We start from the raw sequence: 17,921 nt of genomic DNA on the forward strand, positions 1-17,921 counted from the left end.
TGCTAACCTTTCCTTTCCCATAAGCTGAACAGCTGACCCACCCTTCCTTATTTCTCTTCCCTCTCCCTCTCTCTCCTAGTTGATGCTTCCAGCAGCCTTAACCTTGAGCGCACAGCGCTTGCTAGAAAGCGATTCACATTGCAAGGTCTTTCCAACCGCAGAGCTCCACCCAAAGGTAAAACCACCCCATGCAGCATTTGGTCTCTGGCCATCTGTCTCCTGCACTCCCACAATGTTCTCTCCATCCCATAGTGCCATCCATCACTATTTCCTAAAGTGCTGCTGCATCTCACCAAGATGCTCCTGTCTGGTACACGCAGTATGGCTCCTCTTCTGAGAGACACTGGTACCAAGAATTGCTCCCACGGCAGGGTTGGCAAGGCAACCTTTGAGTTGACTGGTGTTAGGTATTTTACTGGTGCACAGTGCAAATAACGTTTATTTCCAGGTTCTTTCAGGGCCCAAAGTGTGAATTCATTTTAAACAACAAACCTAACTTCTTTCAGCAGTTTACTGGCTTGAAGGGAAGAGTTTCGTTTCTGTGCTGTTCTACATGAGGTTTTCATGTGGTAAATTGTTCATCAATTGAATCTCTTTGGGTTTTCAACTGTTGCTTAGCTATGGCTTAGGGATTGCGCTGGGGAACTGAAATTCAGCAGATCTGGGGTTTGTTGACATTTCTACTTAATTATGTTATATTAAGCTGCAAAATGGTGTGTTCTGAGTGTGTGTAAATGTTTAGGTGACACCTGATATCCATGAGTAGAAAGCATTGTGTGTTCCTGTGATGGCTGTACAAGGAACGGACTAAAAGAAAAAGAAATGTGCATAGAAATTAAATAGAATTGAGTTGCAATCAGTTTCTGAAAAGACGATGTAATTACTCTTTTTATTGTTATTATATGGCTTTTCTCCTGTTCTGATAAGTGATATTTCTTCTCTGAGACAAGGGGCTAGTGTGCAGTGACAGAAAGTGGGAGCATCAAGGGAGGCACAAGCAAGATGAAAGAATAAAAGGAGACATAAAAAACCATCAAATTACAGTGTTATAAAATAGATGAGAATACAATAAGAGCCAGCACAGCTGTAAGATTCTGGCTGCAAGGATAAGGCTGCACTTGGTAGTAAGATCTAAGGTGAACACATCCTGTGACTTGGGGAAATCAGTTAGAAAACACAGGTTTCAGAAATGCTGTCATTCAGGCAAGTTTGGATCTGCAGTTTGGGGTTGGGCCTCTTTTGCTCTTTTATCCAAATTTTTCTTGTCCCGTGAAATGTCTGAGGTTGTATTCAGTGTTCTGGACAGCAAAGCACAGTTCAGAGGAGTTCATAACCTCCAAGCTCTAGGCACTCAGCTTGCGTCTGGTTACTTGAGATTCCTGTGAGACACCTCTGTTACACAATGTCTCACTGAACTTTGTCGTGCTGTTCAGTTACTAATCCGGTCCTGGACTGGAGGAAACCAGCTGGCAAATAGGCAGAGTGGTCCTTTCTGCAGGCAGTGACAACTCACAGCCATGTTAGCACTGGGTGGACTGGCTGTTAAGGAAGATGGGAAGCTGTGAGAAGTTAACAGGAAAATTACTGCAATAAGCTTGTTCTGCTCTTCACCCCTTTATCTAAGGATTCATTACTGACTGTGGCAGGAGAAGGCATGTTGAGCTGAGCATGCTTTGGTTCAGACCCACTGTGGTCTGTTCATGCCCAGAACACACAAAAGGGAAGGTTGAAATAATGAATAACAATGCAAAGTAGGGAGGAAACAAGGTTGCCTGATGGATATCAACTAGCAGTGGAGCATGGATGCTCAAAGCATTGCTGTCTGCCCAGGATGGATATGGTGGAGTAGAAAACATATATAAGCACCTCAGTGTTCTGGTCAAGGAAATGCTGATGTCTGCTGGAGAAACTTTGCATCCTTCACTCTGTCAATGCAGAGTCCTCCATGGCAATCACACGAGAATGAGCATCAGAGTGTGTGAATGTCTATACTCATAGCACTCTGTGTCTCCCACCACCCTTGGGTCAGTGTCAGCTGTCCTGGTTTGCTGAGCCAAGCTCATATTCCTTGGGTTTGGCACAGGTCTTTAAGAGCTGCATGATATGGTGTAAATGTAGCCTGATACTGTAATTATACAGTGAATTTTTCTTTGCATTTTAGTAAGGGCAGTTACAGCAACCTGAACGTGGAGTGTTCCATTGTAACCATCACTGAGAACAGAGTTCAACCTCTCATTCTTCTTCAGCCTTTCAGGAGGTGTATATAAGGATGTACTTGAATATATGTGCTTTTCTGAGTAAATTGCTAAAGAAGTCCATAGGCACATACAGAATTTAGAGTCTTTTTACAGTAGCAAATCTACAGTTAAAATTGCTCTGAGATTTTAAGGAGTTAATAAGGTTTCCTGATGTTTTGCCATAATAAAACATTATGGGAATTGTAGCTCAACCTGTCACGCTAATTTCTGCTCCACTGGAAACATATACTGAATATGACATTTACTTGGTAGAAATATGGAAAAAACCAAAGTGAAGAGAAATGTTGTGTGACTGGGTGTTAAAATAAGGAAAGGTGAAGATGAGGAATGGGAAAGAGAATTTTAATACCCTTGGCAAGGAAATCTTCTCAGTAGTGTAATTCTGCACAGGGTATTTAAACTTGAAATATAAAATCACCTGGAATTTATTTTTACTTCAATACTGTATGTCAGTTAACCAGGGGAAAAAAAATACCATGAGAGAGACAGAGAAAAGAAGATAGACATGGTAAGAGAAAGGAGACAACTGGAACAGAAAAATCCCTCCTAATCACAGGCACCATCTAGCAGCATCTGAGCTAAGATTCAGCAAAGTATATAAGCATGTGCAACATGTGTGAAATGACTCTTCACCTATCCTGGGAGAATCTTCAGTGAAAATATAAACAACTATTTAAGTATCTTACTGAAACTGAGATATGAAGTATATGAATAGCTTTAATAATGTCTCAATGGAAGTACTCCCTCGCTTAATTCAGCACAAGTGGTTAGAGTGTTTTCAGCAGGAGAGACAAAAAAAATAATCCTGAAATATTTGTAAGCAAGCAAATTCTTCTCCCAAGTGGTGCTGTATTAGCTGGTAGGTGCACAAAGCGTGCTGTTCAGCTTGTAGATGTGTAGACACCATCTCTGAAGAGCTGCAAAATGACCTCAGTGTGTTTTGAAAAATCATGTGCTCTCTGAAGCTAGTCAACTGTTAGCACACTCATACCTCTGACCTGTTCATTTAATAGTTTGAGTAAAAATTGCTGCTTACATCTCATGGCCAAGCTGATTTGCACTGGTAAGGATGAGGGCTCAGAGAATGGTTCCAGGCATTCACACAGTTAAGTTCTAGAAATGACAAATGTGTTGATTTTTTTCAGTGTATCACAGAACAAGCAGTTCGGTGTCTAAACCAGTCCAAACCTCATCTGTAGACACACGCCATTCTGACCATCATGCTCATCTCTCTGTGTTTTGTAGCTGTACTTAGACACTAGTTTGTTGCTAAAGGATTAATTGGCATAAATCACCTTTCTGAAGTAGAAAACCTGGTGCCATTGGAATTGCTTTGAAAATATGTTCATATAAAGTCTTGTCGTGCTTTTCACTTTATTGCGGGCATTTTTCCTGGCTATGGTAGAGGAGGACCCTACCTTTTATTTATCCTTTTCCAGCTGCTGCTTTGCTTTGGACACCTTTTACCCTCAGTGCTTATTAACCTCTAATCCTGCCCTGCTTTGCATCTATCTGTTCTCCCAGATCCAGAATCTAAGGACAGAGAAGTTACCCGCCGCTTTTCCCTAGCCTCCTCCATCAGCACCACAGTTAATGCTTCTGCTGTGACCAAAGGTACTGTCATGCTGCTTGCTTAGCTACCCTTCTCCCTTCCTGCTGACTGACACATTTACTGCCAAATGCTGTTCACAGAGCAAGTACATCAGGGTCGATTTTTGTAAATGCAGCAAGTTATAGTAGAAGAGTCAGAACCAGTAGAACACATTCAGGGAGGCAGGGTGAGACGTTCTGAATGGATATCAAGGTGTGCTGCCAGCATATATAGTGACTTTTCTTAGTTTCTCCATAATAGACTTCAAAGACTGGTGCTGGTTTCCATGGAAACTGGATTAAATGTAGTCTGATGTGGGATGAAGTTTCCAGCTTCTCCCTGGTTTGAATTGACTGAAATTCAGAAGAAATTATTTCTCCATTTCCTTAAAGCTGTTTAGAATTTTTGCTTTCAAGAAAGAGAGAATCTCCTCACTGCATAGCAGACGTCAGGTTACAAGAAAGCCAAAAATGGATGGCAGTTTTAAACATAATCACAGTAATAATTAGAAATTATGCCTGCAAGGAAATTTTCAGACATATGTAAGGGAGCAAGGTGCCCAGAATGCACCAAAATCCGTGTGGTTTGTGTGGGAACTTAAGCAGTTTTATTTTTGAGCTGTAATTACTCTGAGAAAAGGCACTTTTACAGAATTTACTTTAAGTTACTGCACTAGTGCCTACAGTTAAACTGCAAAGCAACCCATGCATTTGGGCAAGCTGACTGTTTTGACAAGCAGTGAAGGAATTGTAAGTACCTATGGTACATGTCAGAGCTACTTTTGAGAACAGACTGCATGGGCTTACATCGACACCTGAATTTACTGTCTTTTAGGAGTTCCTGGAATGAAGTGGAACAACTGATTTGAAAGTTCAAAATTTGCAGGGCAATTCACAGACCAAAGTAGAAGGAAATATGGCTGGATTCATTTGTACAAAAGTCTTTCCTATATATTTGTCAGGAAGAAGGTTGCATTTACTGCACTCTAAATAGCTGTGAAGGATATGGACCATATCCTTGACTGTGCAACGAGGCTGTCATGAAATGAGAGTGTGGTAGGATTTTTTGGCAGAGGAAGGGTGTAACACTACCACTACTTACAAAATTTTCTTTGCCAACCTCTTTAGACCATAATATTAAAACATCACCATATGGAAATGATAGGTATAGCACAGGAGAAGTTCTTACAGCTTTCTGTCCTTGGCAACAACTTCAGAAATACATGATCAATTACTAAGTTATAAGAAGACTGATTTTTTTTTTCCCCCTAATATTTAATTCTGAAGCTGGAGAACAGAAAGAAGCACACATGTAGAGAGAGAATGGGCAACCAAGGGTTGTTCTTTAGTGGGGTTTATCAAAGAAAGCATCTGTGAATTACAGTGGAATTCAAACACGTTTACAGTTTCATATCAAAATATCCTGTCCACCACAAGGCTCTTGGCAATTTCTTGGAATGCTGCAAATACTACTTTTGTAGTGATTTTAAAAGCTAGGAAACAAAAGCAGTGCTTTTAAGTCTGTGTTCTATTTACAGCATCTGCTTTAAGATAATAATTCAGATGACAAAAGAACTGAAGCCTGAGTTGTGTCTCAGCATCAGCCAAATGCAGGTCTTGCCAGGTTGTTCAGGTCATTACATCCAAGGCTACTGTACACTGCTGTGTGATGATCCTCACTGCTAACAGTTCAGCTCTGTCACATCACCAGTCCTCCACATATGGTGGCAGAACACAGGAGAAGCACTGTATGTGGGCCTGTGATGGATGCCCTTACTTGGGGCACAAGTGTTGGCTCTCACGGGCTCCTCCCTGCCAGCCTGAGGGCTACCAGCGAGACTGTGAGTGCCATCTCCTGGACAAGAGTGAGAGGAAAGATCTGGGAAGCCTGATTTGAAGCAGACACATTTATGACGTGTTAACGTCTCTGGCAAAAAGAGGTGTGTTTCCTATCCACATCACTGAAGTGTTTATCTTCACCACCTAGAATTTAGGGCTTGGTCATTCTTCTGGTGAAAGGGCAAGTATTAGGCAGGCAGCATTTTCAGGTAATGGGAAAGCAAGTTTCTCTTTTAACAGTACTTACAGCCTTGTGACTCTGCCAACTTCACACAGGTCCCCTTGTTCCTGCTGTTAAAGTCAAGAGACACGAAATAAAGAGTGATCCAACTCCCCTGGGGTTTGAAGGTATGAGTCTTTTCATCTTGCATAAAAACCTGTTTGGCAATCTTTTGATATTATTCACTGAATTCACATCCCATCACCGCTGGCAGACAACACTGGAGTCCATTAAGGGTTTGGTGTCAGTTTGTTGGTTCAGCTGTGATAAACACAGCTTGTCACCTCCTTGCCTGTCCCCTGCACTCATGTTATATTTATTAGCTTTCACTTAAGGATGTGCCTCAAATTCTCTGCCTGTTTTGGGAAGAAATGCTGTAGACTGTGACCCGGATCTGGGTTTTCTGCCTGGCTTCTACCTCACCCATAGAGTGCAGCAGCAGGGAGCCAAGGGGCTGCTTTTCACCTTCACCTGCAGTCTGGCCGCTTGCATCCCTTTTCCCTTGTTAGTTTCTATGCCTGATAAGAGGAGCAGGAGCCATGTGCATGAGGAGTACAGAAGAGGCTGGACTGTGCATTAATATCCATTCAAAGTGCAGTGTTTCATTTCAGCCAAGCAGAATTCCTACCTATTTGCTACGGCAGATACATCAATTACTGATAATAACAAACCCAAAGAGTTAAACTGGTAAATTAATCCCCAGCCACTGGAAGATCAGCAGCTTCCATTGGCAGCTTTCCCCTTTACGTGAGTATTCAGAGCATGTTGCCTGGTAGGGCACAAAGGATCAGGTATTCCCTCTGAAAGACAGAAGAGAGGTGTTGGCTGAGGATTCCTCTTGGGATTGTGTTGCTCTGCACAAAACCTTGGTAGAAAGGGCAGGTGTCCACATCAGTGATGGAATCAGTGACATATCAGAAATATCTCCTATGTAACTCCCAGCAGAAGATGAGATTGGAATAGAGAGGTTGGAAGAAAGAATTAAGAGCCAACAGAAGGGATATATTGGTTTTGCTATTTCCAGAGCATTTCCTTTTGCAAGGGTGACTATCCTTGGCACTATGTTTAGAATCATCCTGGCATGCAGGACCAGAGTTTCCCAAACTGTGGTCTCTATACCTCACTTTCCCCACTGACAGACACCCCTGATCTCAGCAGGGCATGAGGCTGCAGGGGTACTTAGTGCAGTATTTGTAGGTTAGAGCTGAGTTGATCCTCACTGGTTATAAACATGATCCTACTGCTCAACATCCTTCAGCAGTCTCAGCTTCTTTAAGTAGGAAACAACAAACATTATCCCTTTGTTATGATAATTTTACTATTATTCCTTTACCAGAAGATTTTGCTGCTATTGCCAGGGCTCTGATAGAGTTAAAAACACAAAGGATTTGATATACTTAGAGAAAAACTTCCAGCACAAAATGATGTTGCATTTGACAAGAGTGAACTCATTCAATTCTGGGTGGGAAGAAGTGTCTCCCTGGTCTCCTTTCACTGGTATATGGACAAGCATCAAAACCATGTACCATCACCTACAGAATGATTTGAAATGCTGCAAGTAAAACACATTAAAAATGTGTTAAGGAAGCTGCAGCGAAATACAACACTGCACTGTTCACCCAGCAATCATTTTCCTTAATTAACACAATTGTTGGATTCATTTGGCTGTTCTCTGTCCTCAGTCTTACAGTTTTTCTATGTAGTGTTGCTGCCTTTTCACTCATCCGTGCCAGTTGTGTGTCTCCTGTTTTATAATGGTGGGACTCCAGGCCACCCATTTGTTAAAGAGACTGCCAGTTGCAGAAGTGATACAGGAATTCACTTTGTACTGGCTGTCTGGTCACTATTTCACCTTGAAGATACAACTTGTACTTCCTGTCACAGATGCTTTTGAGAACACCATATTGGCCCAGGCTAAATGTAATACCAGTTCCACCACGAGACCCGTACCTAGATCTGCTTCACAGACAGGTAAACAAAATTCAAATATCTCAGTTTGAGAGTGTTATATGACTTTGATGATCCTTGAGGTCTTTTTCAACCTTATTGATTCTGTGATTCTGTAATATGACTTTATGATACTTTAACTTCAAGAGAGGTTTTTCTTTTCACGAATGTTATATCCCACGAGAGAACAAACTTGGGGCACTAGCAGGTATAGAAACAATGTCCCAGATTCTGGTTTCCTGCAGGTCAGGCAGAGCTGAAAATAATTCTTTTAATTGATATCAGAGAACTCAGAATGTGATCTGTGTTAGTTTATAGCTCAAAATTGAGTATGTAGAACTTAGGCTATTCCTTAGTCTCTGAAATCAGAATAGCAATTTGCATGGGAGAGGAAGGCTGTTGCATGAATCTGTAAGGAATCTTTGCTGTTTAGGTTTCTGCCTTGGATGCTGAAGCTTACTGTCTAGAGGTGACATCTTTTTTCTTTTGGTGTTTGTAGCCCAGCATGTGAATCTGAACTAAATTTGTTGTAGCAATTTGAAGCAGCAGTGTGTTCTTGTCATTTAGACAGTTGCTAAACCTTTCCTGGTGCGATTCAGCTGATCCAGAATATAAGGTTCAGTTCTCTGTGCTGCATGGTCCGTCACTGAAATGCTCTTCCGTCTCTAAACTCAGTTGGTGTAGACCTTGGCAGGGACACTCATGACCCAGGATATGAATGCTGCTTCAGAAGCTAGATTACACCTTAAAAAGTATGGATGACCCAACTAGTCCTGTAAGCTTATAACTGGAGCCACTGCTCTGGTGGAAAAAGGTCATTGTCTCTCTTGTTGCTCATAGCAGTCACAGTCCTTGCCTAAAATGAAGGAGAAGGGGCTGCAGGCCACATGTTGCACCAACCTGTGGCAGGGAGGATGTGCATAGGGAGGGATTAAATAAGTCAGTTAAAAAAAAAAAAAAATTCTCCCAGATTGTATCCCTTTTCCTGTTTATTCCCTGAACTGCCTGGCTTGGATTTTGTGTTGTCCCAGGCCAGGTTTTGCTGTGGGTTGTGAATGCTGGGTTATGTGTAAACCCACTGCGTGAGCAGGCAGGCATATGGTGATTTGATTGACTCCGTTCAGCTTGGATCTGTGAGGGCTGCAAAATCCCTTGGCAGATGCAAGGTCTGTTTCCTCCTAGCTGGACTGTAGTCATCACTGTGAGAAAAGGGACAGGCATCAAGTGTGAAGGAAAGTGCAGATCATGATTGCCATCTGTACCAGAAAGGCTGAGTTATTTTTCCATCATGAAAGCCTCATGCAGACAGGTCTTAATAAATCTCAGTCTGAATTTCCTTATGACACATCCTCTGGGAATGCCTTTGTAGGTAAAGAGACTGGTTGTTGTGCTTGGGCTGGAAATCTCTCATTAAGTCCCTTTCACTGAGCTGGGTGGTTTTAGGTGCAAAACATTCAATAAGACTGCTAACAGCAGAAATAGTAACAAGATAGTGGTCTTAGGATCATGGTTGGACTCATGGTCTGAGAAGTCTTTTCCAACTGAAACAATTCTATGACTCTGAGATCTTCTCTACCTAGCACCCAAGTGTGGTTGTCTTTGTGCCTTGTTGTTTACTCTGTCCCTTCCCCATACTTCCAGCCTGCTCCAGGGTGTAGTTTTGAAAATTGCTCAGGTGGTAATATCTCCTTGGGGTGAGATGGAGATAAGAAGTCAACCAAAATTCAATGGCTTTGGACTTCAGTTTGTAGATAAAGATGTGAAGGTAAGCTGGAAACTGAATGAGCATGGCTTTCTGAAAATCATGTCAGCAAAAGTTACCCTTTGCTGCAAAGCTCTCTCTGCAGAAATATTCCTGGTCTGTGCTTCTTGTACCTCCTGAACTGAAGAGATTTAGCAATGCTAAACACTTGAGGTATTGATGGGCATGCACACTGGGGCCACAAAATCTGCCCTCCTACACAGGACAGCAAGTGGTACATGGTTTTTAGTGACAATGTATTTTTTTAATGGCAAAATAAGGGAACAAGCTGTAAAAAGGTACAAGCAACTCAGTAAGTGGAACACAGGTTCTCTTCCCACTATTTTTAAGAGACTTGAGTCTGAAAGAGGCTAGTGACTGATGGCTAACTCTTTTTGGTTTATCTTCTTTGAAAAGGTTGGCCCAGCAGGCAAATGCCATCTCTAGACACATTTGAAGATTTCGAAGCCATCCCCTCCAGCACAGATGAACTCTCCAACTCTTCTGACTTGGAGGAAGAGACCAACCCTAACAATGTAATTCCTGTAATTCTACTGTCCTTTCCCAGTGCAACCTCTTCTTCTCCAAAGATTACAATTTAACCTGCAAAGTTTGGGTTCATACCAGCCTTAAACCCATGGATGTGTGGGAAATCGATCTTGGGTGTTGGGAGATTATTCCAAGCCTATTTTGTTGGTTGGGATCAGGACCATGAAAGGCCACCCTTACCTGTAAACTGAAGCTTTACCTGTTACAAAAGCGAGGGAAAACTCTGAGCCTTTTAAAAAGTAATTTCTTACTCTTCCAGATAACCTAACCTGCTGTCACAAATCCAATTTCTCTCTCAGAATAATGGCTGGGCAGTTAATGCTAAAGCAGAGTTCCGCCCTAACTTTGAATAATATTAAACCTGGGCATGATAAAAGGAATAAAAAGTGACACAATTCTCCACAGAAGAAATCTCTGACATCTTGAAATACCTGATTTGACATTTAACTAAACTTCTCTCTCACACAGTGTTCTTGTCATTCATAGTGATTCTAATTTTGATGCATTTTCCATTCATTTTAGGGGACCAATCTTTTTCGGGTAGAAGGCAGCTTTGACAGCTGTTTCCCAGACTCTTTTACACTTGAGGATGGAGATTTAGTGCAGTTCGTGCAGGAAGGAGAGAATGGTCAATGGTAAGTACAGCAGAGCAAGATGTCAAGAATGTCAAAGCTCTTCAAAAGCAATCCAGATCTCCTCCCTTCACTGACCACAGTGAAAGAGGCAGTGGGAAGCATGAACATACAAGCAGCTTTGCTTGATTCCACCTGGTTTGGTTAATTTCATCCCAGATGCTACTGACATGAGGCTTAAAAGGACAGAAGTCTGCATAAAGGAAATGAGGGGGAATATTTGGGCTTTTGACACCTTCTAGCCAGGAGGACAACATCAAAGGCAGCACCTTCCCATAGAATGGATCAATAAAATCCCCATGCCTCCCACCTAGCTACAGCAGAGAACCAGAGAATATTTTTAGCCCCAGAGACTTCATATGGATGTAAGGGATGATTGACAAAGTGGAATGAACCTGACACCCTTGAGCTCACATACATTTCATTGTGTTTCTTCTCTTGCTGATAAGTGAGTGTTAGAAACAGACCTGCCTGTACATCTAAACTGTCCTTCCACGGGTAATTTAGAGGAAGAGGATTTGATCTGCTTGTGGTGCCTATGCAGTCAGACCATTCAATCAGAACTGGCATGCAGCTGAGATGGCAGCAAGTCCCATAGTGTGAAGTAGGTGGAAAGTGAACTAAAACCATTTACTCTGGATGGTATTTACAGCAGGATGGATGGACAATACAAAAGATTCATTTTCTTCAGCTCTGAGTTTGGCTCAGTGTCTCAAACACAGGCCAAGGCCACTGATTCCTTCTCTCTTGCTTCCAGGTAACCATCTGAGATGGCTGAAATTTCATCACCAGCTACCTGTAGGACTGCCCTGGGTCCTCTGCCTCCTTCATTCATTTAGGAAATAGCTGGCCAATGCACATTTCTAAGAAACACAGCCTAAGGAGGGGGGGCATAGGGAATTCATTGACTGTTCTCTGAATTTCAGGTTAGTGAAGAAACTGGTCTCTGAGAAAAGTGACTGGGTTCCTTCCAGTATATTGCAGCCAGCAGAGGGGGACAGTAACAACATAATTAAGAACAGCAATACAGGTAATACAGAAAATGTGCGACTGGCATTTAATTTAATGTTATTGTTTTATTTATACTGAAAAAGGATGTGAGAAACACTGCACTTTCTGTATTAAAGTACTTAGCCTAAGTGTCTGTGCTGTGGTCACTGTTGAGGCAGCTGAGCTAGCCTGAAATTTGGTGCTATGAGTGTCAGAGCTACTTAGGCACAGCAGCTTACTTTGGCATGGTTTAATTGTTTTCCTCCTCATGGGCAGAACTTGAAACTCCCACGAAACTCCTGTGGCTACCAGGAGCTGGGCTGGCTGCTTTAATGTTAACCCAAGAGTGTCATAAGGCAGGGTGTGTGTTGTAACAGCAGGAGAGCTTTCGTCCTGACACAGGTAGTGTCTGGATTAAGATCAGCATCAAGGCTGTGGTTCTGGTTTAGGTTTGAAAACATTAACATTATACTTCACTGCTGGCTCCAAAGCTGGAGAAAGGGCTGCTCTGGCAAGATTTCAGCCAAATCAGCACTAAAAGCTATCCTTTCTTCAGCTTTGGTTCTGACCTAACACACAAACAGGTTGCGCTGGAAAAGATGAATCACAGCAACTCTGCAGATCAAAGGTTTATAATTTCAGATGAACTTTTACTCATCCTTAAATATAATATACCAAAAAGTGTCCTGCTTTTCTTCTGGTAACAGAAGAAACCAAAATGTGGCACAGCTGTTCCCTGGGGGGCTGCAGTAGGGAGCTACCACCGTTTTATCCCGAGATAGTGGTTTCTTTTGAGTTTATTTAATTTTTGGTCAGTTTTTTAAAGAGTAGAAAAACATTTCTGAAAGTTAACCAGGATTCTGTTCTGTGGCTTAAAGAGAGTTTGGTAATTGCTGCTCCTTCAGCTCCACAGCAGGTCAGTTCTGTCTTCACCCTCAGTGCCTAACTGTGGCTCTCATTTCTTTGGCATGCCTAACACTTCAAAAGAAAAATAAAGCCACACACACATTACAGTCATTTATATGCCAAAAGGGCTTCCCTTGCCTTTGGTGAAGGAATTAGGGGAGCAGTAGAATTGTGATTGTTTATTTTTTTATTTTATTTCAGGCTTTTAACCATGAACTTTGAAGACTATAGATGGGAAATCCTTTAGATGTGTTGTATAACAATGCCCATGTCCTCCTTTTCAGACACGTACAACGATTCCTGCAGTACAGCCTCAGTAGAGTCAGACACCAAGGAGAGTGAGGTGGCCAAAAGCTTCCCAGCAGAACAGAAGGCTGGCAGATGAACAGCAGGACGAGCCTTCCTCAAGACCTCATCCATCTCTGTCTATTTTGGGTGGACACTAGATCAAAGTTGCCTTTCTCACAAGCTCTGAGGTTCATAATTCACTAAAACTTTGTCAGCATGAACAGATGAGAACTGTGCTGTCCACCTGGCAAGCTGGGAAAAACAAACTTGAAAGAAGCATCAAAACATCCAGAAAGCATCAAAATCCACCTTCAGTATTAGAGGAGGAAACTACTTCTCTCATTGGTTATCAAACTGTTTCAGAAGATGTGGCCTAAATTAGGTCGACAGCAGAGCTGGAGTTACTATGCACGCACCTTTTGACAACTTTGCTTGAACACTGAGTTACTGCAGAGGGACACATGCCTGGTTATGAGCTCTTGCTCTACCGTGGGGTCACCTGGAGGTTTTTCCATTTGTTTGCCTCTGGCTGTGCCTTCCCCATCCTCCTTAATTCCAGCTGATGCATCACAAGTGTGCCCTTTTTTTTTTTGGTTTTTTTTTTTTTTTTGGCTGATGGTTAACACCAAAAACATCTTTTAAGGTGGCTGTGGAAAGGAAACTTCTGACATGGACCATCAGAGAGGTTTCACACAGCAAAGATGTGACTATTTCTTGCCATGGTGCAGTGAACGACCTGCTGCATACAGTGTTATGATGGAATGATGCAGGTGGCAACTCCTCGTTATGAGATGGAGGTGCAGGGCTTAGCAGGGAAGCAAAGACGTGTGACAGCTACTGTGACAAAGAGCATTTTGAACTCTTTTTACAATATAAGTCATTCCCCTGCCCCTCTGCAGTCTGTGGTTGCTGGATCACAATCCTTTGCATTTGGTGCCGAGAATTCAACTGAATGCCATTTCATGTCATTTGTTGGAGTAGACTGCATGCTTTCTTTGTGTGCTAGGCTATGGAGTAGATGCATTTCATCCCCCATTTGGAATACACATTGCAAATAGGCAGTGAGCATTAGATGCTCCAATGAGTGGATAAAGTAGTGTTGTTAACTACTTCTTTGCAGGACTTTGGATTGAAGGTCTGTACCAAATCTCTGCCACAGAAGGATGTAGTGTACAACACAAAGTGATTACAGATGTTCTTATTGCTATACAAGCCATTAGCTCATTTAGAGCAGCTGATAAGGCATGAAGGCATTTTGATGGTAATTGGGTCTTAGGTCCCACAAAAGCTGCTAATACTTTAGTAAAGTATTGACTAAGGGTTGCAGACAAGTAAAGATGAGCCTGGTAAAAATGACCCTGGAAGCTCAAGAGTGAGTGCTTGGCTTTCACTACTAGGGATTCTTTTGTTTAACCCTTGAGACTAGTGGTGCTCTATGTAAATAACCAAGGGGACATAAGCACTGAAAATGGAGATGAAGCAAACCCCAAACCCACTCTTTAATAATTGAGCCTCTGAGCAAAATAGTAGGAGTCTGTACCATATCTGCTGTCATCTTTGCAGGGACCTGAATGTTTTTCTTTTGTGTCTCAGTGGAGGCTGGCATTGTAAATAATTGTGTAAGTCAGGATAGCTGTGAAGCAGATGGATAGTCCAATTCAGGAAAAAGCCTTGTAAGAGGTAAAGGCTTATTCAGATTTTGGTTGCCTTTGAAGGCTTATTGGTTAATTCTGAGTTGCACTGTGGTGTCATATTCTAACCCTCGATATCTAAAATCTCTCTAAATATTTTCCATTCTTGGTTAAAGGACCTGATTGTTCTGTACCTTTTGGAAAATAATTTGGTCCTATAGAAATAAGAGCTTGTCTGGTTTATGCTGGTCATTTACCTTAAAAATGACATGTAGGCTTTCAGGAGCATGAATCCTCTAAGTCTGCTGTAGTTGTGAGCATCTTGAGGGAAGAACTGATTCCTTGTAGTCCCCTAAGCAAATAGGCAGTGATGTTTTCCTGTAGTGCAATTATATTTGCAATTCCCCTAAGATAATTTCATTTTTCTTTCTTTGTTACCTTCAGTAATTTTTGCACGCCTGATAACAGTGCTTCTGTCTACTCCTGGCCCAAACATAGGAGAGGAAAGGAGTAGGAAGCTTTGATTGCACATTAATAAATAGAGTAAGCTTTGTGTGTGTGTGTCTGAGAAAGAGATGGGGAAGGGTTACCCTGGGCATATGAGACTGCCAAAACAAGGAGTTGTGACATTGCTGACAGATGGAAAAATGCAAAGCTTCACTTTGGAGTTTCTTTGGAGGAATCTCATTCACTCTAATGGTGAAATGGCTGTAGGAAGTCTCTGGTTTAACTGAAGATGGGAAAATCAGGTATTTCAATTTCAGTCCATTTCCTACCTCTGCTGTGTGCAGGGTGACTGTGTGCTAGTCCTGTATCCCCTGCTGCCCCCATATCATCCTGTAAAATGGGAGATGCTGAATTTCTCAAGTCAGGGACCCTCTAGGGGAGAGCAAAGCATCCAATCCCTTATGTCCTGCTGTGCCTTCCATGAGTTTCAGTGGTGGCATCCTGTGGCCCAGTCTAGAGCTGGAGCAGGGAAGAGGATCACTGCAGAAGTGTCTCCTCTCTTCCAGTTCACCATCTTGTCATGGCAAGTACAAAGGTATGGGCTGGATGATAACAATTCACCTCCTGCTTTACTTTTGAAAACAACTTATTGGGTTTTTTTGGTGTGCAAAATCTCATGCTTTATTCTGTTGGACCAAAGTTTAAGTTACTCCTGCACCATGAATATCTTGAAGATGTAAATCACTTCCCCATGACTGTGTGCAGCAGTGGTGCAGCACTCTGGTCTGAGTGGTCTTTGGGAGCTGATTGTATCACAGCTATCCTCAGACGCTACTGAACCTAAGCAGGGAGCCCACAGCCACTGTCTTCAACCTTCCTGCAGTGCTGGCAAGCCAAAGGCAGCTTCCTGCTTCTGTCTCCATGTCCCAAACTCAGACTGTACTGCAACCACTGCAGCTGCTGCCAGGAATAACTGGGGCCCTTTCAGAGAGTCACAGAATGGTAGGGGTTGGAAGGGACCTCTGAAGATCACCTAGTCCAACCTCCCTGATAGAGCAAGTTCACCTACAGCAGGTTGTCTTGCATCCAGGCAGGTTTTTGAATGTCTCAAGAGAAGGAGACATCCCAACCTCTCTCGGCAGCCTGTTCCAGTGCTTTGCTTGGTTGATGCCTGTGGTGCAAATGTCAGTGAGACAGTGTCCCACTGCTGGGTTTGCTTTTTTGGAAGAATAAAGTTCAGTGACAGAACAGGCTGCTGACAAATCTGAGAGAAGCCAGGAAGAAGTAGCCTTTTGTCTTTGCTGACAAGACAAATTTGGGTTAAATGACTTTGTTGGGTTTTGGTTTGTGTTTTGGCTTTTTAAATTTTATTTTAATAGTAGATAGGATAGTCTTTTAATTAGAGTATTTCTGTCAAAGAAGGTGATAATCAAGGGCATGGCTCTCCATATACAATCTAGGATATGATTTGGTAATGTTCAGCAAGACTAGTGTGTATGTTAAGGTAACTCTGTGTGGATGTTTGACACCATCATTTTCAGGTAGATGGACCTAAAAATCATAGTTCTGAAACAGGGATTTAATCTCAGTGTTGTTTGGAGATGAAGTAGTGACCAGAAAGTAATTTAAAAGTAATGGTTGCCATTAAGTTTCAGTTGTAGAACAGAAAGGTCCAAGGTAAACCTATGCTGTAGCAGCACTCGTGGTTGAGCATTGTGCCCTTGCTGCTTGTCCAGCAAATCTATGCCACTTCCCTGGCTGTTCTCTCCAGGTCCAGACTAGTGAGACCAGCCCTCCAGCAGGACGTTTTGGCTTGGGTCTCCTCCCTTTGTTCTGCTGCCACCTTCTGTGAAATCTGCAGTAACTTCACATCCTCAGAACTCTACCCTCTGCTCAGCTGCATGTAGCTGGGTGACAGACTCCTTCCTTACTGGCACCAACGACAAACAGACAGGCAGCTGCCAGGCTACATAAGTCTTGCCAGGCTAAAATGTAATTTGGCCTGGTCCTATCCTTCTCCATGTCTAACCCCACTGGGTAGAGAATCAGACCAGTGGTCACTGTCTGCAGCCAAACCACGTCTGACCACTGGCTTTTCTTGCCAGTGACAACAAAGCTGTGTGTGTGTCTTACATTCTGGTTGTGTATGTGATGAAAAGCCATTTTATTATCCATAATTTTCTTAGACTCTTGAGATTTCAAACAGGAATGGGTATGAGAAGCCATGGGCTTCCTTTCCAGAAATACTCAAAGCCTGACTTCAAATATATGTATGATTAGAAATATATAAGAATAAGAAAAAAGAGCCAAATCGTTTATTTCTTCTTGCAGCTGGAGCTGAAATAGCTGCTAAGATTTCCTCTCCCCAGCTGAGAATTGGTACAGTTTGTTTTTCTTACATATTTTCCATGGTGTTGATAATGATGTATTTGTATATTGTGACTGATGAGAGATAATCAGACTGGGGAAGAGCACAGAATTACCTGTGCTTCTTTTCCAGTCAAGACAGAATGTATGGATTTATTACAAGAAAAAGGAAAAAAAAAAAGTGTGCAAATGAACTTCCTGTAATTAGGCCATTCTGACCTGTGTAGAACCACACTGTTTGAAATTTATAAAAATTATAACTAGCACAGAATGTTGTGGTGGTTGTCTCTCTGTGAAGCAACAAGATAATGAATGAGTATCCATAAAAGCAAGGCACATCATCACAGCTGGGAAAAATCCACACATCTGGCCAATATCACACATCACCAAAGGGTTTGTTTTGTTGTTTTTTTTTTTTCCCCCTTTACCTGCCTCACTCAGTCATATTCCTGAACCCTTGGGACTCTTTGCAGAGTGTGAGGATTCACACAGCCAGCTCTGATTTGCATATGCAAG

The 17,921-nt window shown here is 42.3% G+C and overlaps 1 protein-coding gene across 1 annotated transcript in view; it reads left to right on the forward strand.

The window, feature by feature from the left end:
- Nucleotides 1-13,057, forward strand: part of MCF2L2 (MCF.2 cell line derived transforming sequence-like 2) — a 140,042-nt gene extending 126,985 nt beyond the window's left edge. Inside the window, exons 27-34 of the mRNA XM_054385750.1 lie at nt 80-175; nt 3,783-3,872; nt 5,964-6,035; nt 7,792-7,878; nt 10,013-10,131; nt 10,667-10,779; nt 11,703-11,806; nt 12,957-13,057. Coding sequence (XP_054241725.1) covers nt 80-175; nt 3,783-3,872; nt 5,964-6,035; nt 7,792-7,878; nt 10,013-10,131; nt 10,667-10,779; nt 11,703-11,806; nt 12,957-13,057 — 782 coding nt within the window. The remainder of the gene's footprint in view (nt 1-79; nt 176-3,782; nt 3,873-5,963; nt 6,036-7,791; nt 7,879-10,012; nt 10,132-10,666; nt 10,780-11,702; nt 11,807-12,956) is intronic.
- Nucleotides 13,058-17,921: the final 4,864 nt, after the last annotated feature.

This window comes from Indicator indicator, chromosome 13 (assembly GCF_027791375.1).
Source record: "Indicator indicator isolate 239-I01 chromosome 13, UM_Iind_1.1, whole genome shotgun sequence".
NCBI lineage: Eukaryota > Metazoa > Chordata > Aves > Piciformes > Indicatoridae > Indicator > Indicator indicator.